Source organism: Gigantopelta aegis, chromosome 14 (genome assembly GCF_016097555.1).
Source record: "Gigantopelta aegis isolate Gae_Host chromosome 14, Gae_host_genome, whole genome shotgun sequence".
In the NCBI taxonomy this organism is placed as follows: domain Eukaryota; kingdom Metazoa; phylum Mollusca; class Gastropoda; order Neomphalida; family Peltospiridae; genus Gigantopelta; species Gigantopelta aegis.
In genome coordinates, this window is record NC_054712.1 from 30,545,244 (window position 1) to 30,570,018 (window position 24,775).

Genomic DNA, 24,775 nt, shown 5'->3' on the forward strand with positions numbered 1-24,775 from the left:
TCACCATTTGATGATTTGGGGGTTTTAAAATTATTATTTTATTATTATTATTTTTAATCACTCTTCCTACCTTGGATCGCGCACGTTGCAAACTACCATAAACATATGATCATACACGTATGTTAAAAGAAAAACATAATTTTGATTGGTCACACATTAGCGATGCCACGGTCGGTTATTCCCGTCATTAACAATAAGTGGATAGTTTGGGGTTTTATTTCAAATATACCGGAAGCTACCGACATGTTTTAACCTAAAATTGGTGACGTTTTGTGGTTTCCGTGTTTAGCACGTTTTTTGAACCTTGCTTTGTAAAAATAATAAATCTAAATTGTTTAACAGTTAGTATGGTTGATGTTGAATTAGGTGAAGCAGAGAAAACATTTATCCTTCATGGTGTTCAGGTATCCTTTTATTTTGTTATTTCATATTTGTAAATGATTCCGACATTAACTTGTAAACTACTGGATTAATTTTTGACAAAATTCACGTTCAGTGGTAGTTCATCAAGATTAACGTTGACTGCAAGCACAATATTTGGGGTGGGACGCAGCCCAGTGGTAAAGCGTTCGCTTGATGCACGGTTGGTCTAGGATCGATCCCCGTTGGTGGACCAATTGGCCTGATTGGGATATTTCTCATTCCAGCTGGTGTATCAAAGGCTGTGGTTAGTTCACCAAGATAAACCTCGCATGCAAGCACAACAGCGAGGTTTACCTGTCCTAGCCATTCCACCATTAGCAGTTTCTGGACAACGGTTCTGAGGAATTTTGCTTGGAACGAAATTGCGGTCAAAATAACGATTACTATCACATTTCCCCACCCTAATCGTATATTGTGATCTATTTCGAGCTCACTGAGACCAAGAAATACTTACTTTGAAACGATCTTCACTTTGAATTAAAGGAAAAACATCCGACTTTACCGAGCGGATTCTAGCAGCCACTTTCTAGCAGACAGTTACGCTGGCAGACAATTTCAGCTGACACACATGGCGACGTTCTAAACACCGGACTCATTCTCGGAACCGAACATACGGGTACTTCGACCCCTGGCCGCCATTGTTTATCACGTGACGCGGTGAAGCTTCTCCTTAGTTACGTATGGTTTGATAGTGAAATGAGGCAACTTTGGTCGATCATTTACAACAGTTAACGGTCACGATGCCTAACACATGTTGTGCAGTTGGCTGCATAAACCATAACATGATGTTAAAAAAAAAATTGTTTTACAAATTTCCAAAAGAAGAGACTAGGCGCCGCTTGTGGGTAGGGTCATTAAAACGACAAACCTGATGGAATTCCATGGCTTCCCTCACAGAATGTGACTACGTTGACTTTAATGTTGTTGCTTGTTGACACCAACAGAGATTAATTTAGCAAATAAAATGGTTAAAGCATGTGCAGTGATAAAAATCCCACATTATACTGTAAATAAAATACACAATTCCATCGTCTTCCATGAAAAACCCCCCAACAAAACGATGCATCGTTCTTGAATAAAGAGTATATTCCTTTATCATTAAATTTGTGTGGTCTTTATTTTTCATTTAATCTTAGTTGCTTGGATATTATCTATAGGCCCCTACTTGTATTTATTTTGCCATACCACTGCTACTACATCTTATTTATTTATTTTTTAATTTTAAAATAAAAGTTTATACTGCTAAATTACACACATATAATAATTATAATATAGGCCTAAATTCTTGTTTAAATTTTAATTATTATTTTGTTTTTTGCAAATGTGTCTGTAGCAGGCCTGCAGTAAGAAAATATAGGTTGTCTCCCCCCCCCCCCCCCCTCCTCTCTTCGTGTGTTTAGTATTTACTTTGGTGCAGAGGGTAAATGTGTGTGTGCCTTTGTTTCAATATATACTCTTCAAAAAAAGAACTGCAAAAGGGTACAAATGGATTATAACTCCGATTTTATGTTTCCTACCGGTTCATGCTTTGTGAATATAAGGTCATTGCATGTCCCAAACACATTCCCACGGTTACATTCGATAAAACGCAGCTACTGTACAATAAAGTTCCAAAATGTGAATATTCGCAAAAACGCAGCCACGTGCAAACCATGTCACCACTGCACATGCGGTGTCTGCACGTGCAACATGAACACCGACAGTATAAAAGTGCAGGGTGTTCGCTTGCCTGGCCTCTGTATCTGGCCGACAGTTGACAATCCAGGACATGCCACGTCTCAGTGAACCGCAGAGAAACAATGCCATCGGCCGACTAGACGCAGGCAAATCCAGAACGGCCGTTGCCAGGGCATTCCATGTGTCCCCAAGCACCATCTGCAGACTGTGGGACCGTTACCAGCAACATGGATCAACACGTGACCTCCCTAGATCCGGTCGACCACGGGTCACTACCCCCGGGCAGGACCGCTACATTCGGGAACGATTGACTACTGCCACCTCCACAGCCGCAGCAATACCAGGTTTGCGCAGGATATCCAACCAGACCGTACGGAACCGCCTACGTGAGGTAGGAATTCGTGCCAGACGTCCAGTTCGAGGTGTCATCTTAACACCACAACACCGTCGACTCCGACTGCAGTGGTGCCAGATTCATCGACAATGGCCTCAACTGCGATGGAGACAGGTGTGGTTCAGTGACGAGTCCCGATTTCTGCTCCGACGTCATGATGGAAGATGTCGCGTGTATAGGCGACGTGGTGAACGTTATGCGGCAAACTGCGTGCAGGAAGTGGACAGATTCGGCGGGGGTAGTGTCATGGTGTGGGCAGCAATCTCACACACTGGCAGAACTGACCTGGTCCACGTGCAGGGCAACCTGAATGCACAGGGCTACATTGACCAGATCCTCCGGCCACACATCGTTCCAGTTATGGCCAACGCCAACGCAGTGTTCCAACATGACAACGCCAGGCCTCACACAGCACGTCTCACAACGGCTTTCCTACAGAACAACAACATTAATGTCCTTCCTTGGCCATCGACATCACCGGATTTGAACCCAATTGAGCATCTATGGGACGAGTTGGACCGACAGCGACAACCACAGCCCCAGACCCTGCCCGAGCTGGCAGCAGCCTTGCAGGCCGAGTGGGCCACCATCCCCCGGGACGTCATCCGTACTCTGGTTGCTTCAATGGGCAGGCGGTGCCAGGCAGTTGTCAACACACGCAGAGGCCACACCCGGTATTGACTCCAGATGACCTTGACCTTGGTGGTGTGTCCTATCACTTACTCACAATGGACTAGAGTGAATTGTGAACAATCCTGCAACATTTGGTAATTATCGGACTCACCATTCAATAATTAAATCAATTCTCCAAATGTTACGACAATGTGGTTTTGCGTTTCTTCTTTTGAAGAGTATATATATATATATGCCAAATTTCTAGGGAAATCACTGTATGTGTGTGTGTGTGTGTGTCTCTCTATATATATATGTATATGTGTGTATATATATATATATCTATATATGTATATGTATACATATACATACATACAATATATATATATATATATATACACACACACACACATTAGTGATTTCCCTAGAAATTAGGCAAGGCATGGTAGACCAAACACTTTTGGGGCATTTTCACCATTTTCGGGGCACTTTTTTTCATTAAAAATACACGAAAATTAATTGAAATAAACATTAATGTAATTTATGTGCTTGCTTTAATCAATTAATGGCAAAAGATGTAAAAGGCATATTTTATTAATTAATAATACCTTTTTGGGTGTTTTATAAAGGCAATTTTAGAATTAATTAGTGAAAAAGGCTTATTTAATCTCAGGGCAGCATGGTGCTGATTAAGGCAAGATGGTGCTAGACTATTGAGGCATGGTGCTGCACCGTGCTAAAACAAGCTAGGGAAAATACTACACATACATATACATAAATCTAAAAATACATAAAAAAATCTATTCTATTGTGGATCAATGTAATTTGGTGGTTGTGGTACATTTGTAAATTTTACTTGTTTAAGTTAGAGGACTTACCTTTTTACATATATATGTAGTTTTATGGTATTCTACAGTTCAGTGTGTGTGTGTGTGTGTGTGTGTGTGTGTGTTTGTGTGTGTAATCTGCTTTAGAAATTACCTGCAATAAAATGAATGGTCAACTGCCATATCTGATATTTGTTTTCCACTTTGAAAACACTGTTTGACATGGAGAATATAGCATTTAACTGTTCATATATTTTCCTTGAATATGCTACGTAAGTGCATCTACATGAGGTAATTTAACCCGGGTTTAAAGCAACTTAGGTTAAATATGTGTAGTCTAGTAGAAGGCATACCGATATAGATCAGTTTATTAACAACCATATTTGCCCCCTTTCTCCAGCTGTATACTATTAAAAATTAGTTTTGTAGATATTACTTAAATTGAACTGCAATAACAATTCCAATACAGCACAAGACTGAACAAGAAAATATCTGCAATATCCATTGTGACTAGATATAAAACACCACCAATATTATACATATATATATTAACCATTATTTACTCAGGTAAGTTTTTGTGTTTTATTACTAAATATACCAGGTTAAACCCTATTATTAAAACATTTGCATGTTTGTTCGACCAGGTAACACTTATGTTTTATTAGGTTGTAGACCTCGACATGAAAAAACTGAGGGAACTGATTATTTGCTCCCTAATGTAGTTTATGGGGGCAGTTTAAAATATTACCATATTGATACTACATGTATATAAATTCACATGCCAAAGGAAACTATATATTATTCTCCTTGAAACTAATCTTAGGTGTGATGGGTAAGTAGAGAGAGATATTGCTCCCCCTAGATGTCTAGGTCTGAGGATGGCTATATTTTATTATTGCTATTTTTTGTTGCCTGCATTCAACCGGTAAGGAAGGGCAACATCATGTGGTAATTTTGCAATCTGTAAAAACAAAAGCATTTCATTATTTCAAGAAACTGTATTTTGTTTTAAGAATAAAAGAATGTATTCAGTGGAACATTATACTGTTGCCAATACATTTATATAATAAGATATGACAATAATACTATTGTAATTTTGAACTTGTAAAGTAACAACTTTGCCATTGTTTAATTATTACATATTATTTGGAAATAAAATAATTATTAAATCATAAAAATAATTAACTTAATCCTGCATACAAATTTTATTATAAATACAAATTATATATTTTGTAGCCCACATAATTATTATATTAATAATTATCTTATCATTTCAAAATTGTTAAAATTTATAATTAACATTACCTGAAAATTGCATCAACAAAAATTATATTCTGCCCAACCTGCCCTGTCCCCTCGACATTCAAAGTACATGGAAACACATCGGTACTAAATATAGATTATACTAATTCAGATTCCCGTTGTTCGTTTCTCTTATATGGCAACCCAAGCTGTTATAATACACATAAGACGTATTGCAACTATGTGTTAGCTACAGAAAATAAATGACAATATGTAAGGCATGTAAAAAGTTAATATGATAACTTTATTCTATGTACGTCGTGGCAGGCCATCGGTCTACAGGCTGGTAGGTACTGGGTTCGGATCCCAGTCGAGGCATGCGATTTTTAATCCAGATACCGACTCCAAACCCTGAGTGAGTGCTCCGCAAGGCTCAATGGGTAGGTGTAAACCACTTGCACCGACCAGTGATCCATAACTGGTTCAACAAAGGCCATGGTTTGTGCTATCCTGCCTGTGGGAAGTGCAAATAAAAGATCCCTTGCTGCTAATCGGAAGAGTAGCCCATGTAATGGCGACAGCGGGTTTCCTCTCAAAATCTGTGTGGTCCTTAACCATATGTCTGACGCCATATAACCGTAAATAAAATGTGTTGAGTGCGTCGTTAAATAAAACACTTCTTTCTTTCTTTATTCTATGTAAACCAGTAATCACTAAGGCTTTGCTTCACCCCCAAAGACCCGGATGATCGGTAACTAGGCCGTGTGACGTCACGCCGGTTCTGAGAATACGCCTTTCAAAGACCTTTTAAGACATAAAAATGAGTCTTAGTTGTTATTTTGATTTTGTGTGTTTTTTTATATAAAGATACTCTTTTAAACTCTTTTAAATTCTTAAGTTATAGTGAATACTAATAATTAGCACATCAGCGTGTTTGAAAGTATCGGAGATGATTGTTACGATGTCAAGTAACAGGAAACGCCACTTTTCCGACAATGAGGTGTGTTTTTTCTAGACCGATGTAGGCAATATTGGCCAGTTAGTTATTTTTTACAGATGTAAATGGTCATTCGCGGAATTTAAACATTATGAACATGTGCTAAGGTGCGTATTCACGAAAAAACATTAATCCAGTTTATAGTAATGTTTTCTGGGCATCTTTACATTATCAAGAAAAATAAATTAATATATATAAAATATGTAGTTGATCATTATGCAGCTTTGTGACTATACCTTTAATGTGTATTTTGTTGTAGGACAATGTGCGAGGGGATGGACGCGGATGTGATGATTATCGTCACATGGAGATAGAAACTGGGGTTGTTTCCAACACAACAGGCTCCGCCCGACTCAGGCTGGTAAGGGTTGTACACACAGGCCTCTGAGAATTAAAAATTGGGCTAGGCAGTCTGGTAATGAATTCATTAAATCTTTGTGTAACCCGGCATAACCACATAAATGATGTCTTACTCTTAAATTTAATGCATGAAACAAAAAATGAGTTACGTAACACTGGACTTGTGCAAGCGACACGTGGATGAAATGTTTCTTCTTGTAATGATTATTAGAGGCCTGTTACCCTTTGACACAAAAAAGACATTCAGGTAACCAATTGAATCTGGTTTTGGATAGCCATGTAAATTTAATGCATGTCAATTAAAAATAAATTAAACAATATCGGGGTTTCACTGTTATTTTTAGGGCACTTTTACGTTCATGGGAGGTATTTCAAATACCCAGCACAATACCTACATGTATGTATCTACACCGGTTTCCTCACTATCAATCTCATACTCAATCACAAACATTGGCCGGGCACTGCCTTTACACACTATACACAATACCTATGGATCTACACCTGCTTCCTCACTATCAATCTCATACTCAATCACAAACATTGGTCGGGCACTGCCTTTATACACTGTACACAATACCCATGGATCTACACCTGCTTCCTCACTATCAATCTCATACTCAATCACAAACATTGGTCGGGCACTGCCTGTATACACTGTACACAATACCCATGGATCTACACCTGCTTCCTCACTATCAATCTCATACTCAATCACAAACATTGGTCGGGCACTGCCTGTATACACTATACACAATACCTATGGATCTACACCTGCTTCCGCACTATCAATCTCATACTCAATCACAAACATTGGTCGGGCACTGCCTGTATACACTGTACACAATACCCATGGATCTACACCTGCTTCCTCACTATCAATCTCATACTCAATCACAAACATTGGTCGGGCACTGCCTGTATACACTGTACACAATACCCATGGATCTACACCTGCTTCCTCACTATCAATCTCATACTCAATCACAAACATTGGTCGGGCACTGCCTTTATACACTGTACACAATACCTATGGATCTACACCTGCTTCCGCACTATCAATCTCATACTCGGTCACAAACATTGGTCGGGCACTGCCTGTATACACTGTACACAATACCTATGGATCTACACCTGCTTCCGCACTATCAATCTCATACTCAATCACAAACATTGGTCGGGCACTGCCTTTACACACTGTACACAATACCTATGGATCTACACCTGCTTCCTCACTATCAATCTCATACTCGGTCACAAACATTGGTCGGCCACTGCCTGTATACACTGTACACAATACCTATGGATCTACACCTGCTTCCTCACTATCAATCTCATACTCAATCACAAACATTGGTCGGGCACTGCCTTTATACACTACACACAATACCCATGGATCTACACCTGCTTCCTCACTATCAATCTCATACTCAATCACAAACATTGGTCGGGCACTGCCTGTATACACTGTACACAATACCCATGGATCTACACCTGCTTCCTCACTATCAATCTCATACTCAATCACAAACATTGGCCGGGCACTGCCTTTACACACTGTACACAATACCTATGGATCTACACCTGCTTCCTCACTATCAATCTCATACTCAATCACAAACATTGGTCGGGCACTGCCTTTACACACTATACACAATACCTATGGATCTACACCTGCTTCCTCACTATCAATCTCATACTCAATCACAAACATTGGTCGGGCACTGCCTGTATACACTACACACAATACCCATGGATCTACACCTGCTTCCTCACTATCAATCTCATACTCAATCACAAACATTGGCCGGGCACTGCCTGTATACACTGTACACAATACCCATGGATCTACACCTGCTTCCTCACTATCAATCTCATACTCAATCACAAACATTGGTCGGGCACTGCCTTTACACACTGTACACAATACCTATGGATCTACACCTGCTTCCTCACTATCAATCTCATACTCAATCACAAACATTGGTCGGGCACTGCCTTTACACACTATACACAATACCTATGGATCTACACCTGCTTCCTCACTATCAATCTCATACTCAATCACAAACATTGGTCGGGCACTGCCTGTATACACTACACACAATACCCATGGATCTACACCTGCTTCCTCACTATCAATCTCATACTCAATCACAAACATTGGTCGGGCACTGCCTGTATACACTGTACACAATACCCATGGATCTACACCTGCTTCCTCACTATCAATCTCATACTCAATCACAAACATTGGCCGGGCACTGCCTTTACACACTGTACACAATACCTATGGATCTACACCTGCTTCCTCACTATCAATCTCATACTCAATCACAAACATTGGTCGGGCACTGCCTGTATACACTATACACAATACCCATGGATCTACACCTGCTTCCTCACTATCAATCTCATACTCAATCACAAACATTGGTCGGGCACTGCCTGTATACACTGTACACAATACCCATGGATCTACACCTGCTTCCTCACTATCAATCTCATACTCAATCACAAACATTGGCCGGGCACTGCCTTTACACACTGTACACAATACCTATGGATCTACACCTGCTTCCTCACTATCAATCTCATACTCAATCACAAACATTGGTCGGGCACTGCCTGTATACACTACACACAATACCCATGGATCTACACCTGCTTCCTCACTATCAATCTCATACTCAATCACAAACATTGGTCGGGCACTGCCTTTACACACTATGTTGAATGTTTCAAGTCCTAACAGTCTTCTAGCTTGCACTGACTTGTATGTGTAGTAGGGTGAGTAAACAAACTCATTTTGTTTTCAACGCAAAGCTGTCATCAACATGTTTAAGCATTTGATATTGAAAACCGACTATAGTCTTGATAATTCTGTTTGCAGGCTAACACTGATGTGCTTGTTGGAGTAAAGGCTGAACTGGGATCTCCATCACCCGAGCGACCAAACCATGGCAGACTGGAGTTCTTTGTTGACTGGTTGTACAAATTCTTTCTTTCTTTTTTTTATTTAACTTCATTTAAATTCATAAACATACAGTTAGTACAATAACTTTACATAACAGATCCAATGTTTATAAATAAATATATATATGTGAAATGTATACACAAAATATTAATAACCATATCAATACTAGTCCTGGCCTTAAACAAAATCCTAAAAGCAGTGTTCAAAATACAGAAAGTCCACCCACAAAATATATGGACATTATAAATTAAAAAGATCTATACAGTCGGACCTCGTTATCACAATCTCTGTAAACTCATTATCCCAGGAAATCAGGAGATCGGGAAATGTTTTGGTTTTTGGGTTTTTTTTTCGGGGGGGGGGGATTTAACGACGCACACTCAACATATTTTATTTACTGTTATATGGTGTCAGACATGATTAAGGACAAGACAGATATTGAGAGAGGAAACCTGCTATCACCACTTCATGGGCTACTCTTTTCGATTAGCAGCAAGAGATCTTTTATATGCACCATCCCACAGACAGGTTAGTACATACCACGGCCTTTGATATACCAGTCGTGGTGCACTGGCTGGAACGAGAAGTAGCCCAATGGGCCCATTGACGGGGATAGATCCCAGACCGACTGTGCATCGAGCTAGCGCTTTACCACTGTAAGACTGGAGTTCTTTGTTGACTGGTCGTATAAATTCTAATACATTCTATTTCATTTTACAGTACTTAACCTACGGTTGACGACAGTCACTTTTCGCATCCTTGTTTTGAATATAAGGCCAAAAAAAAAAAATAGGTGTGTTTCCGATTGCATCCCCCAAAAAAATTAGGGTAGGTAGGTAGGTTTTTTGGGGTTTTTTTTTTTTAATTAAATACTATCATAATAATAATAATAATAATAATAATAATAATAATCATCATTATCGTTATTGTTATTGTTGTTGTAGTAGTAGTAGTAGTATTGTATGCACTGTTTGTGTATTTCCTTAAATTAATGGGACATTTGTATTAATTTCGTTGTTCTTAATTTAAATACTTTATGCAAACATTTGAGATGCATTAATAATAAGACCTGTTGATTTAAGTGAAGACGAGAATTAAGCTGAATTGATACGATTATATTTAATCGAAATAACCTGTACCAAGGCTATGTTCGTACATTCGGTTACTTCCGTGACCGACCAAGCTGTTCGGTGGTAGCTAATCAGGGGAAGGAACTCTATTACAAAAGCTTTTCCATAATTTCTCGATTTTTTTCGGAAGGGAATTACATGTGCAAAATGTATTTATAATAGTACGTAAAAATGTGCAAGGAAGGAAATATTGTTTGGTGAATTTTCACTTTTTTTTTTTTTTTTTTTTTCAGTTTAAGAGAAAAACAATTTAGGGTCGGGGCGGGGTGGGGGTGGTAAAACTAGGGACGGTTGGTCGACCGGAAACACACCTTTTTTTTTTTTTGGCCTAAGTAAAATCGCCAAAGATGGGTTTTTTATAGGAATATTACGACGCACACTAACATATTTTATTTTTTGTTAACTGGTGTCAGACATGATTAAGGACAAGTTAGAAATTGAGAGAGGAAACCTGCTATCACCACTTCATGGGCTACTCTTTTCGATTAGTAGACCAGTTTTTATTTTAATGTGGCACAGCATTATAATAATATGGCTAAATTTTAATGACATCAGTAAAATATTCCAATGATGTCACTTTGCATCTCCCATCAGTAACAATAAAATGATGCATGACCTTTCTGTTCTTAAAACATTAGAAAAATTCCCATACAAAATTGCTGAACATTTTTTGTTTGAAAATTGCTAATGAACCTGTGTTTGAAGAAAAGTACTTTTTATGAAATTTGGATTTGAAGTGAAATTTATGTTAAGATATGTTATATTTAGTGTGTCTGAAGCCAGAACAAGAGTGCGAAAAATGACTGTCATCGACCATAGTTGTATGGTCAAATGGTCCTGATACCAGTTCTCATTACATCAACAACAACTGGAAAACTGTCATTTAGAATGAACCAACAAAATAACCATAGTTAGAAATGTGCTGAGGTGTGGTTAGACATTCCTGTGACTGACTGATGTGGCACACTTTTACCTCTTTAGAATACGCTATTCATGCTCACATACATTCGTACATGTCTCTTTATATGTAAATTTTAGGCTTCTGAAAATTGCGAGAGCAATTGTTCTGTTCACACTTCACTCGGGCAAATCTAATTTTGTGTAGCCTATTATTTTATTTGTGTATTAAATTTAGAACATCCTTGATTCTTGGACATAACAGGTTATGCAAAACCGAAATAGGTTACCTGAATTTTTTTTTGCGTAGCCCGTAAATAGGTTATATAAATTTTCAATTATTAGAACCCTGAATTTTGTAACATTTTATTGAAAATATGCATGTTGACAAAATGTAATAGAACATTTTACCAGATTGTTTTAATTGTGTGTTTTATTTGTCCTCAGTTCGGCGAATGCGACACCCGAGTTTGAGGGTAAGGGCGGTGACGAACTGGCGGTGGAGATCAGCAACATGTTGGTCCGTGCGTACGACTGCCCGGGCTGTCTGAATCTCGAGTCGCTGTGCGTCATTCCTAAACAACAGTGCTGGGTGCTATACGTCGATATCCTAGTTTGTATTTTTATCATATAGAAACATTCCATAGCATTGATTCCAGCTCCTCGCATGCAATCCCCTTTTGACTGGTTAATTGGTCGTGTCGTCCAGGTGGTAGACTGCTGTTGCTTCTCGATGCTTATGATACTTGTGATAATATTTATCAATTAAAAAACGGAGTGACATTATGACACACGATACTTGTGACAAGTGACATTATGACACATGATATTTGTAACAATATATATCAACTAAGAAATGGAGTGACATTATGATGCATGATACTTGTGACAATATGTATGAACTAAGAAATGGAGTGACATTATGACACGCGATACTGGTGACTATATATATGAACTAAGAAATGGAGTGACATTATGACACACGATACTTGTGACAATATATATGAACTTAGAAACGGAGTGACATTATGACACACAATACTTGTGACAATGTATATGAACTAAGAAATGGAGTGACATTATGACACACGCTACTTGTGACAATGTATATCACCTAACAAACGGAGTGACATTATGACACACAATACTTGTGACAATGTATATGAACCAAGAAATGGAGTGACATTTTGACACATGATACTTGTGACATTATGACACATGATACTTGTGACAAGTGACATGATACTTGTGACAAAGTGACATGATACTTGTGACAAGTGACATTTTAACACGATACTTGTGACATTATGATACTTGTGACAAGTGACATTATGACACATGATACTTGTGACAATATATATCAACTAAGAAACGGAGTGACATTTTGACACATGATACTTTTGACGATATATATCAACTAAGAAACTGAGTGACATTTTGACATGTGTATATAAATAAAATACAATGAATTTTGTATGATGATCATCCTAAAAGTAAAAGACAGCCTACAAAACATTTCTGGTATGAGATATTTTTTCTGAAACTTATCTAAAGCTTGTTCCAAGGTTTGATTTTCTAGAGATGTGTGTCAGAAAAAACACATTTACATAAGGAATCGATTCCAAAACTATTATTTACATACATATATGTTAGTGGTGTTAAGCTTAATGTTTGTGAAATACATGAATCATGTTAGTGAATAATTCTGATGTTTATGCATCTAACTAAAAAGTAATGTTTTAACCTCATCTGTGAAAGTCAAGTTAAACATTTAGAGTTCATTATCTGTTTTGTTCACTTGTTACAGCTTCTAGAGTGTGGAGGCAATATTTTTGATGCAGCGTCCATAGCCGTCAAGGCTGCGCTTTACAATACCAGGTGATTGTTTTAATCAACAAGTTGTTTCAGTTCTAGTAGCCTATATCTAGTATGGGGCGTGTGACTCACCAGTATCTTCCCTAGTATATGAAATGGGTAAGTTCATTTGTTAATGTCTATTAAAGCAGAGTTCGACAAATCCGCTAGCCCGACACCCGTGGCTAGTGGTTCCCCCCTCTGCTTATCGCTTGATCGTGGGGTTTTTTTTCTTTTTGTCTTTTTCTCTCTGCTGAAATTTTGTTTAATAAATTTGATTGTGACGTTGGTCATCGAATAATATCAACAATGCAATCAGTATATAATAATAATCCACTTGAACTAGGTCTACAAACTGCAGTAGCATGCTATCTCTACATCGGCACAGTTGCAGCATGCATTGTTTACTTTTCCCTTTCAAGTTTCTGGCACAGGAAATAAGTCTAATGACATGTGTGTTTTGATTGGTTAGACACGTCACATGATAGTTAATCTCGCACATGTTTTAGGCTAATAACTTGGAAATCACCAATCACGGTGACAGGTTAATCTCAATCAAGTAAACCCTAGTTATGCTTTGAATTTTAGTATTTGTTTTATTTGCCTATTGTTTTCTAATTTAACACTTCCCTTACATGTGGATATCTGCAATCAGGAAAACAATTTACTTTAAGGATAACCGCACATGCGATGACTCGGCTTGGCCTATTACATGTAGCGGTTTAGATAATGCGTCACAGCTGCCGACACAAGATAATACCTTTTCTGTTCATCAATTAACAACGGATAAGATGTCGCCGTTATATCCTTTTGATATCGGTCTGACACGGGATGATGCCCTGTATTTCAGCAGTTGGCATCACCGTTTGTGGCGACATAAATAGTAGGCCCTAAATGTATAACCCGCTACCGTACTAAATACACTGTACCATCTATTACCGTGTGTCACACTGTCGTACACTCATTTAAATTTAATTATTTTGATAGTGGGTTTAGATACCAAATAGGAGTTTGCTCAATTATTTTTCCTGGGGGGGGGGGGGGGGCAAAAGCGAAAACGGGACAATGACAATGGATCACACTTGACAAAAGACCAAACATATAACACAACAAAAACCCCTGAAAGTTACAACATGATTTAAGTGTTTGTTTTATTTTACTGTTATACTCGTAAATATGTAATGTTACAAAAATTATATAAAAATCCAGTTATAATTGATCAGAAATTTGGGCTAATGCTTTATCTTGGTGGGCTAGTGGTTTTCACAAATCCACTAGCCCTGTGGCTAGTGACTTTTCAAAATATTTATCATACTCTGATTAAAGGTGTGGTAAAATACTTACAAGTGCCACATCTCGCTATTTTGACATTAATTTGTGACAAATGAATTAGTACCAAACATAAATCTTGCATAAATGATGTAATGTGCTTGCATGCCTTGTAAACAGGAAGGGAAATGTTTTATTTAACGACGCACTCAACACATTTTATTTACGGTTATATGGCATCAGACATATGGTTAAGGACCACACAGATATTGAAGGAGGAAACCTGCTGTCGCCACTTCATAGGCTACTCTTCGATTAGTAGCAAGGGATCTTTTATATGCACCATCCCACAGACAGGATAGCATATACCACGGCCTTTGATGTACCAGTCGTGGTGCACTGGCTGGAGCAAGAAATAGCCCAATTTGCCCACCGACGAGGATCGATCCCAAACCGACCACGCATCAAGCGAACACTTTACCACTGGGCCACATCCCGCCCCGCCTTGTAAACAAAGTCTGATTCAATACAACTAGCCTCCTGTCTTATCACAACGTAAAAAATATTATGAAATCAAAGAAGTCACTAAATTTGGCAAGTTAACTGACAGCAGCTAGATAGGACTATAAAAAACAGCAAACTTGTCAGCGACATCCACAGGGCTCAAAAGGCCTGTGGCCAGGTCGCCAAATGCGACCAATGTCCCGTTTGGGCGACTTAAATATTAAAAAATAATGGTGTTAGTCGCCAAAATAATATTATTTGGGTGATCCTCTTTAGAGCTATAACATACGAGCCACTATTAATATTTGTTTTGCATCTATTTATTCCACATTAAAATCTTGCTTGTAGCTCATGGTTCGCTTACCTTAATTTGCCAACATCCATTAGTATTTTTGGTGAGTTTCGAGTCCTGGAGATCCATCTGGCATAATATTATGGATTCAGTATTCCCACTTCTATCGGTTCCTTCTACCAGTAAATTAAATTATTTTGATGTAATTTCTTTTATGGATGTGTAGTTAAAGTATAATGTTTATATACTGACACAATGAAAATGCAAAACAGATATTTTTCAATATTTTGTTGTGATTAATGAAAAATGTATTTATTGGACTTAAAATAACAATTTATGAGAGAGAAGCCATTGATTGGTACTTTTGTCTGGGTTTTAATCCTGGTTTTGTTCTCGTGACACATACAATAGCAGAAACACATAAAATGGTGTGAAATGCGTTCACTACATGCTCAATCATGCTGCATGCAATGCACGTGAAATGCCAGTATGTGGACACATAAAAAGTCACGTAACGGTGTCATATTCCTCGTCACATTAAGAATGCCACGACTCAGAGAAGAACAAAGGGAGCGAGCGTTGGGCATGGTTCAAGGGGGGACTTCAGAGTCCATCCATCAACTATTGGACAACTTGTTGAACGTCATCAACAAACCGGGAGTGTCCGTGACCTCAACTTGGTCAACGTCCTGTTACGACCCCACGCCAAGATCAGCAGATTCGACGACACCACCTCCGTGACCGGTTCAGAACTGACGATGACAGCAAGCAACACAATAGGACGTCATGGAAGGCATATCCATCCGATGACGGTCATCCGTTGTCTTCACGTATGCTCACGGGCCATTGGTGGACACACCAGATATTGACCTTGATATGGGGGGGGGTTGAACTTTTCGATTACGAATGCAACTCATGAATACCAGTCATTAATGTCATATTACAGTATCTATCAATTCATTAATAGTTTGTTGTTATTTGCAATGAAAAGTTGTTTTTGCGTTTTCATTGTGTGTCAGTATATTTCAGAGCACAAGTTAATAAGTAGTTTTGTCAGGAAGCAGCTATTAGTCAGGGGCGGGACGTAGCCCAGTGATAAAACGTTCACTTGATGCGCGGTCGGTCCAGGATCAACCTCTGTCAGTGGACCCATTGGGCTATTTTTCGTTCCAGCCAGTGCTCCACAACTGGTCTAACAAAGGCTGTGGTATATACTAGCCTGTCTTTGGGATGGTGCATATTAAAGATCCCTTGCTGCTAATCAAAAAGAGTAGCCCATGAAGTGGCAACAGCGGGTTTCCTCTCTCAATATCTGTGTGGTTCTTAACCATATGTCTGACGTCATATAACCGTAAATCAATTGTGTTGAGTGCGTTGTTAAATAAAACATTTCCTTCCTTCTATAGTCAATTTTGAGACTGCACTTGTAAAGCCAATAAACTAGTTGTAAATGTGTAGCTAAATTGAATTCCAGTTAACATGTGTACATGTCTACTGAACACCAAAAATAACTTTCAGCTGTAATATTAAATTTAGTTTTTTTAAGAAGGTTTAGCACCTTGACATTCAGGAGATTACACGTTGATATACCATTCTCCATTTCACAGAACTGAGCGTTGGTCATCAAGTAAACCTAGTCTAATTACCAGCTAACCATAATTCTGATTTGCATTCATTTTGGTCTTCAGTATATATATTTAATTAAAGTTCACGGTTACTTCCAAACCCTGAGTGAGTGCTCTGCAAGGCTCAATGGGTAGGTGTAAACCACTTGCACCGACCAGTGATCCATAACTGGTTCAACAAAGGCCATGGTTTGTGCTATCCTGCCTGTGGGAAGTGCAAATAAAAGATCCCTTGCTGCTAAACGGAAAGAGTAGCCCATGTAGTGCCGACATTTCTTTCTTTCTTTCACGGTTACTGTTCTCAACACATTGGTCGGCTGTCTGATATAAACTGCCAATGATACATGTAGATGATGTTTTTAAGAGAAACTTATGGGTGAGTGTGTGTTTGTGTGTATGAGAGAGAGAGAAAGAAAAAGAGAAAAAAACCCAGAAAGAGTGACGTGTACATGAAAATTCAGGAGATTACATGTTGATATACTGTTTATCATTTCATAGAACTGAACGTTGGTCATCAAGTAAACCTACTCTAATTACAAGCTAACCATAACCCTGATTTGCGTTTCTGTTTTGGGAGTTTAGTATAGTTGCTACAGGAACTTGTGCAGTAATTCCACAAACTTGAAGCATTTCTTAACAAATGGTATTTTTTTGATAGAAGTGTAGAGTGAGGTGCTAAATTACACATACCTTTACCCCTGTTTTGCCATCACAGTCATTCCTATAAACATTTTGTCCCATAATGTTGAACAAGTGTTGTGTAAAATGTGTTACTAGTGAAGTGCTTGCAGTCATGTTGTTTTCTTCTCTAGAATTCCCAAGGTGACTGTAACCGAGGATGAGGGAGGAGAGATGGAGATGGAAGTCTCTGATGATCCGTACGATGTTCAGCGTCTCGACGTTGGTGCCAGTCCGTGTATTGTCACACTCAGCAAGGTAACACAGCACCTTGTTACAATTTCGTTTAAAGGAACATTCCTGAGTGTACTGCAATTTTTAAAATGTTATCGACTAACAGAGACTATTTGACAACTGTAATTACATATCAAATATATTTTCCTGCATAAAATATTAGTAGCTGTATATTAAACATGTTTTTGATCGTTCTTATATTTGTACCAGGTTAAATTTTATTTTATTTCCTCAAAACTATTTTTTCGTACGTACAAAATTATTTGAAGACAAAATCCAGTTTGGGCTTCTTACAAATATTAAGACGACCAGAAACACATTGAATATACAGACACTGATATTCTAAATAAGAAAATATATTTAATATGTAAGTTTAATCGTAAAAGTAGTTTGTTAGTCGGAAACATCTTACAATGCTGCAAACTTGGGAATGTCTCTTTAAAGCAGGCTTTAAATTGGAACCAAATAGTTATCAGCAATTTGGTCAATTTGGTAAAAAAAAAAAAAAAAACAGCAGGCAAATTCATGTTTAAGTTGGCCAAGCAGACAAATGGTTGGTTTGTTGATCTACAAATGGTATGCAGTTTTCGAAAGCACTTTTTGGCATATTAATAATGAAATAAATTTTGCCCAAATTCATACAACATGCAGCAGATATAATTACGGTTTAAACAATATTTATTCCCAATTATAATGCTGGTTGGGGATTGGCCAGCAGGCAAAATGCCTATTTCAAGGCCTCTCCTAACAATTTGAAAATGTCATTCAGGTTTACACAAGATGACAGACCAATGGTAAATTCCATAATTCCAAATCTTAAAGGCATATTCCCGCGGGCAAGTTTACAAATCTGTTCGCAAGTCCAGGTCTACCAAGGATTATAAATAAAAGTAACCTTGATTACTACTGAGATAGAACAAAAGGTGGGTTATTTCTATAGTCACGTCACACACACACACACACACACACACACACACACACACACACACCCCTCCCCCCCAAAAAAATATCATTACTAACTATAAACGTAAATTTACTATATTTTTGTTAAACTGGATCTAGATGAATATTTGTGGCTGTGATTATTAAAAATTGATACCATTCATGATTGCATTTTGAAGTCTGTACAGACCATTCTTGTTCATCACTTGTTGTGTTATTTTATTTCCAGATTGGACACAGTCACGTGGTAGACGCTAGTCAAAAGGAAGAGGCATGCTGCTTAGCCAGGTTTGTTCATATTTGGGCCAAATGAAGACGCCACATTTCACCATTTTGAGAAATATTAATTTTAAAAGTTGACTGCCAAAATGTGTTCACATTCACATAAAGGATACTGTATACTTTAGAATTGTAGGATGTTATTGGTGTTTATGGCATCAGGTAATATTTTTGTACATTTTATTTTTTTAAAGTATAAAGTATTTTCTTTTTTTAATTTGGTCATCTGGACATTGATAATTATTTCCTTAAAAGTGAATATGTTTTTCAACAGTGAAGGCTAGCAGAATGAATTTTATCATTGTAGAACAACATAACAATATAACCTGTTTAACCACACTATAAATAGATAAAGATAGTAAAAAAATATTCTTCATTTCACCAATGTGCCTTTGGTTGTTTTTCCCTTGGACTCTTCAAATATTTTGATGAAATGATTCATTCAATTTTGACTAAGTACAACACGTGTTATACGATTGCAGACTTCACAATATAATATATTCACAGAAAAAGTTCCTGTGCATCATTAATAGCTCAGAAATACTTACATTTTTAAATAAATCAAAACCTTTGGTTTGCTATACCTGTATCATTGGGGTTTTCTCTTTCCAACCAGTGCACCACAACTGGTCAAAGGTCATGGTATGTGCTTTCCTGTCTGTGGGAAAGTGCATTAAGACTGTCAGACTTACCAAATGTTGACATTCAGTATCCGATGATTGATTAATCAATGTGCTCTAGTGGTTTCATTAAACAAAACAAACTTTCTTTCTCAGTATCCAGCCATATTTTAAAATGCAGTCTCACTGCCCATTGCCAAATTAGCTAATTGCTGATTTTTATACAAAATGGCTACAACATTCAGCATTTGGCTACTAAAATTTTCTTTAAATTAGCCAATGTTAAATAATTTTAAAGAAAATATTGTGTATATCTAAAAATGTGCTAAAAAAAAATACCATTGTGAGCCTTGAAAATGTACTTCTAAAGACATAGTCCTTTCTTTTCCAGTTAGTTGTACTTAAAAATGTTGTTAAACGAACATTCCTTTATCCAATTAACCAATATCATTAAACAACTTTACTTTCTTTTCCAATTAGTTGTACTTTAAAATGTTGTTAAACGAACATTCCTTTATCCTATTAACCAATATCATTAAACAACTTTACTTTCTTTTCCAATTAGTTGTACTTAAAAATGTTGTTAAACGAACATTCCTTTATCCAATTAACCAATATCATTAAACAACTTTACTTTCTTTTCCAATTAGCTAAAGCTTAAAATGTGCTATGGTATTGCTAAACAAACATTACTTTATCGAAATAGCTGTAGTTTGAAATGTGCTGAGGTGTTGTTTAACAAACATTCTTCTATCCAAATAGCTGTAGTTTCAAATTTGCTATAGTATTGTTAAACAAACATTCCGTTCTCAAAATAGCTGTAGTTTGAAATGTGCTGAGGTGTTGTTAAACATTCCTTTTCTCTGTGTTCACTGCAGACTACTGATGGGGGTGACGTCTAACGGAACTGTGACAGCTATGAAGAAGGAAGGCAGCGGAAGCCTTGACCCAGAAAGTATCTTTGACATGATGCAGGTGAGTTCCGTGTTTTTCTTGTCATCTAAATAAAACCACAAGTTTCACAGAGAAACTCAAAAGAAGTACAGAGAGATAAATTCTTTGTTTGTGTCTCATCTTGTGTATAAATTAAACCAAACTACAAAGCTAAAAATAATACATCTTTGTGTAAAAGTACATAGGCCATTCCTATGGAGTTATGAGAGACTATAATAATTTAAAGTAAAGAAAAGGGATATAGGGAATAACTGGTTACTGTCTTAAGATATCGGCTTTATCCTGTGAAGCCTCGCTGCATTCGCCACTCGATCTGAGCAGGATGAAGCCGATATCTTAAGACAGTAACCAGTTATTTCTTTTATCCTACAATCCTACAGAAATATTCAAAAAATTATTATTTATTCTAGTTTTGTGTAAGCAAATCGAGTATTGTCAACTTAGCAAGGCTTTTTGACGTATGACGTCATACAAGATACAGGACGTCATTATTTGTATGTCACATTAAAAAAAAAAATCTAAACTTTAATTCATAAATAAATATACAGGTTTTGTATTGTTATCACAAAACTAAAAGTTATTTGTATTTACTGTAGTTCAACAAATGATTTAAAGAGTATGTTTACTGAAAACTACTCTGAAATACCCAAGTCGAGTCGGGCTTATGTCACGTGACCTATATTTTTGGTCAGTGACTGAAAATATAGAGATTTATCTAGGCATCATATCTTTCCAATGTATACTGTGATTGCTGGATAAATTTGTATAACACATTTTAAACTATGGCTATTTGCTTATTTTGACATTTGGTCAATAGAGAGAGAGAAAACTTGTTGCTGCCAAATGATAAACAGAATGTAGATGTGACAATTTGGCCTTTGGTGTACCAGTGGTGGGCACTGGATGGGATGGGGGAGGGGACCAAGTCCACGGAGGGCAATTAATGCTGCATCTCCATCTCATAGTCACTTTGACCCCCAAGTTTCCTTTCTGAATTCAGTACAATGATTTATGGGTAACGTTTATGTACAGGACGTGCATAAAAATGTATCATTAACCAGTCAGTCATCCTATATATATTTTTTCCAATTTTTTTTTTTTTTTTTTTTTGTACCAATTAATACAATCATTTTATTCTGATTTTTTTTTTCGTAAAGTTTGGATAACTTTGTTTTCTCTAAATAAAGTTGTTCATACAGAGTTATCTCTCTTGCATTTTATAAAATAATTATTTGTACATTTTCATTTCAACTTATTTTCGTGTTTATATCCAATTACAGTTCAAGCACGCTGTCATGGGCACACACCTCAGCTATCTGGGATGTCTGTCCAGGACAGTGGGTTAGTTGTTAGTGGTTAGTGGGAGAGAAGAGGGTGTAGTGGCTTTATAGTGATTTCCCTAGAAATTAGGCAAGGCATGGTAGACCAAACACTTTTGGGGCATTTTCACCATTTTCGGGGCACTTGTTTTTCATTAAAAATACACAAAAATTAATTGAAATAAACATTAATGTAATTTATGTGCTTGCTTTAATAAATGAATGACAAAAGATATAAAATGCATATTTTATTAATTAATAATACCTTTTTTGGTGTTTAATAAAGCAATTTTAGAATTAATTACTGAAAAAGGCTTGTTTAATCTCAGGGCAGCATGGTGCTGATTAAGGCAAGATGGTGCTAGACTATTGAGGCATGGTGCTGCACCATGCTAAAACAAGCTAGGGAAAACACTACTTTACACCTACCCACTGAGCCCTTAAGAACTCCGTTTGGGTTGGAGCTGGTACCGGGCTGCAAACCCTGTATCTACCAGCCTGTAGTCCGGTGGCTTAACCATTGTGCCACCGAGGCCGGTTATATATTTGTACAGGTGTTAGTGAATGTGACTTATTTAATTCCACTCATAGCCTACTCATGTGTGTGATATGATAAAATCGTTTGATATGTATTATTTGTTAATTTATTTTGGTATAGAATTCAGATTTTTGTTATTTCTTAATTCATTATAGTAGTAAAATAATGTGTTTGTTGTTGTTTTCAGTCAGGGAAGAAAGTTGGTCAAGCCATCAACAAAAGTCTGATACAAGTTTTAACAGAAGAAGAGGCACGTGGCACGAAGAAGAAAACACTCGGTTTTCTCAGATGATAAACAAGGACTGTACTCAGATACAAGTTTCCTAATAACAGTTTGTTAAATACTTGACACTAAGAAAGCTGTGTGTTCAACACGGAATTCCATTTTGAAAACAGAATGCACATGTTTGGCATCCATTAGCTAATAATTAATTATGTGTTCTGATGACGTTAAATAAAAGGGCGGGACGTAGCCCAGTGGTAAAGCACTCGCGTGAGGCGCAGTCAGTTTGGGGTCGATCCCCGTCGGCGGGACCATTGGGCTATTTCTCGCTCCAGCCAGTGCACCACGACTGGTACATCAAAGGCCGTGGTATGTGCTATCCTGTCTGTGGGATGGTGCATATAAAAGATCCCTTGCTGCTAATCAAAAAGAGTAGTCCATGAAGTGGCAACAGCGGGTTTCCTCTCTCAATATATGTGTTGTCCTTGACCATATGTCTGATGCCATATAATCGTAAATAAAATGTGTTGAGTGTGTCGTTAAATAAAACATTTCCTTCCTTCCTTTCTATATGTAAAAAGTAATGTCCAATGAATGAACCACATTAAAAACAACCGTAATCTTATTGGCTGAAGTTTATTGAGTGTTAAAAGTCTAATGATGTGAACTAATGGCAGGCATTCCAGAATGATTTCAGTAACTCTGACTGTCCAGTATTTCTAACAAATGATGGAGAAAGCTGCAGTACTGAAGTGCATTCAGCTAGATATTGCATGACTAGCTGCTGTACCTGTATGTAGATATAAATACAGTGAAACCCCTCTAAACCGGACACCCTTATGACCAATAAAAATGTCTGCTTATAAGAGGGATCTGGTTTAGAGAGGTTAAGTTCTGTACTGGGTTTTTTAAAAAGGGACTGTGTAAAACGTCCGGTATTGAGGGAATTCCCATTTAGAGAGGGTCCGGTCTTTAGAGGTTTCACTGTATTTGTTTAAAAAGTGAATTATTTTACATACATGTATACATGTACAACATATGTTCAGTCTTGTGATTTCATACAATGTGTTTGTTATACATTAAATTAGTTTTTTCATTTGTGGAAATCTAATACATATGTTAAAGTATTTTTGTTGTTTGTTTTATATAATTTTGCAAAATACAAATAAATATGATAATGGGTTCACATATTATTTCCTCTTGGAAACGAATGGTGAGTATATATTCTGTAATGTAATTGCTTAATTACATTGTTTTCCAGGCATCAAATACTAGTCGACAATAACAATAACATCATTTAAAAATGGGATAGGCCAAGTTTACAATGGACATAATCATATGACGTTTTTCTATTTGGGAATGTTATTACCTATTTGATGCTCACAAATGTTTCTTTTGACATTTCAAATAATGTTTGCATGAATCAAAAAATAGACAATAACTACCGCAAATCTAAAAACTCCTCCAAATGTTATCTCTTTACTACAACTGTCACGCATTAGGCGTGAGTCTCACACATTTGTAAGAACGATCATGTTCTCAGGCAACGCTACTACAATCTCACGCTTTTTAAAATAAAACTATTTTATAATAGTGATTTGTATTTTGGAGCTGAATGGAATTATGTGCAGCATCTCTGTATTAGTTACCATAGCATATGAAGCCTGCCCTCTGTTCTGTACCAACAAACATTACCGATGACCGACTTGTATGGTTTAACATTAAGCGTAATAATTACTAAAACCTGCACTCGCTCGATTTTTAGATGTCTCCATTTTGGGCTTCAACAAACGAACAAAAACCTTGTTTTACCCAGGGTGATTATCCCCATGGATCCCTTGATCAGGGCTTGGGACATGGACCTGACCAAGAGCCTGCAGTCCCTGGCCCCTGACTTCTAATTTTCTCACG

General features: G+C 37.3%; 1 protein-coding gene across 1 annotated transcript; it reads left to right on the forward strand.

Annotated features, from left to right (window-relative positions):
* Positions 1–260: 260 nt before the first annotated feature.
* LOC121388679 (exosome complex component RRP42-like) lies at positions 261–23,146 on the forward strand. Its single transcript, XM_041520128.1, has 9 exons — positions 261–404; positions 6,432–6,533; positions 9,423–9,517; positions 11,981–12,146; positions 13,341–13,411; positions 17,890–18,013; positions 19,161–19,219; positions 20,709–20,805; positions 22,829–23,146. The coding sequence occupies exons 1-9, from the start codon at positions 348–350 to the stop codon at positions 22,931–22,933; spliced, it is 876 nt and encodes a 291-aa protein (XP_041376062.1). The 5' UTR covers positions 261–347; the 3' UTR covers positions 22,934–23,146.
* The last annotated feature ends 1,629 nt before the right edge of the window (positions 23,147–24,775 follow it).

What these genes read in the sequence shown, in the direction of transcription:
- LOC121388679 (XM_041520128.1), top strand. Translation starts at nt 348, where the DNA reads ATGGTTGATGTTGAATTAGGTGAAGCAGAGAAAACATTTATCCTTCAT. An exon ending in GCTCCGCCCGACTCAGGCTG is followed by an intron (nt 6,534 to 9,422) that starts GTAAGGGTTGTA and finishes TTCTGTTTGCAG; the next exon opens with GCTAACACTGATGTGCTTGT. An exon ending in TGCTATACGTCGATATCCTA is followed by an intron (nt 12,147 to 13,340) that starts GTTTGTATTTTT and finishes CACTTGTTACAG; the next exon opens with CTTCTAGAGTGTGGAGGCAA.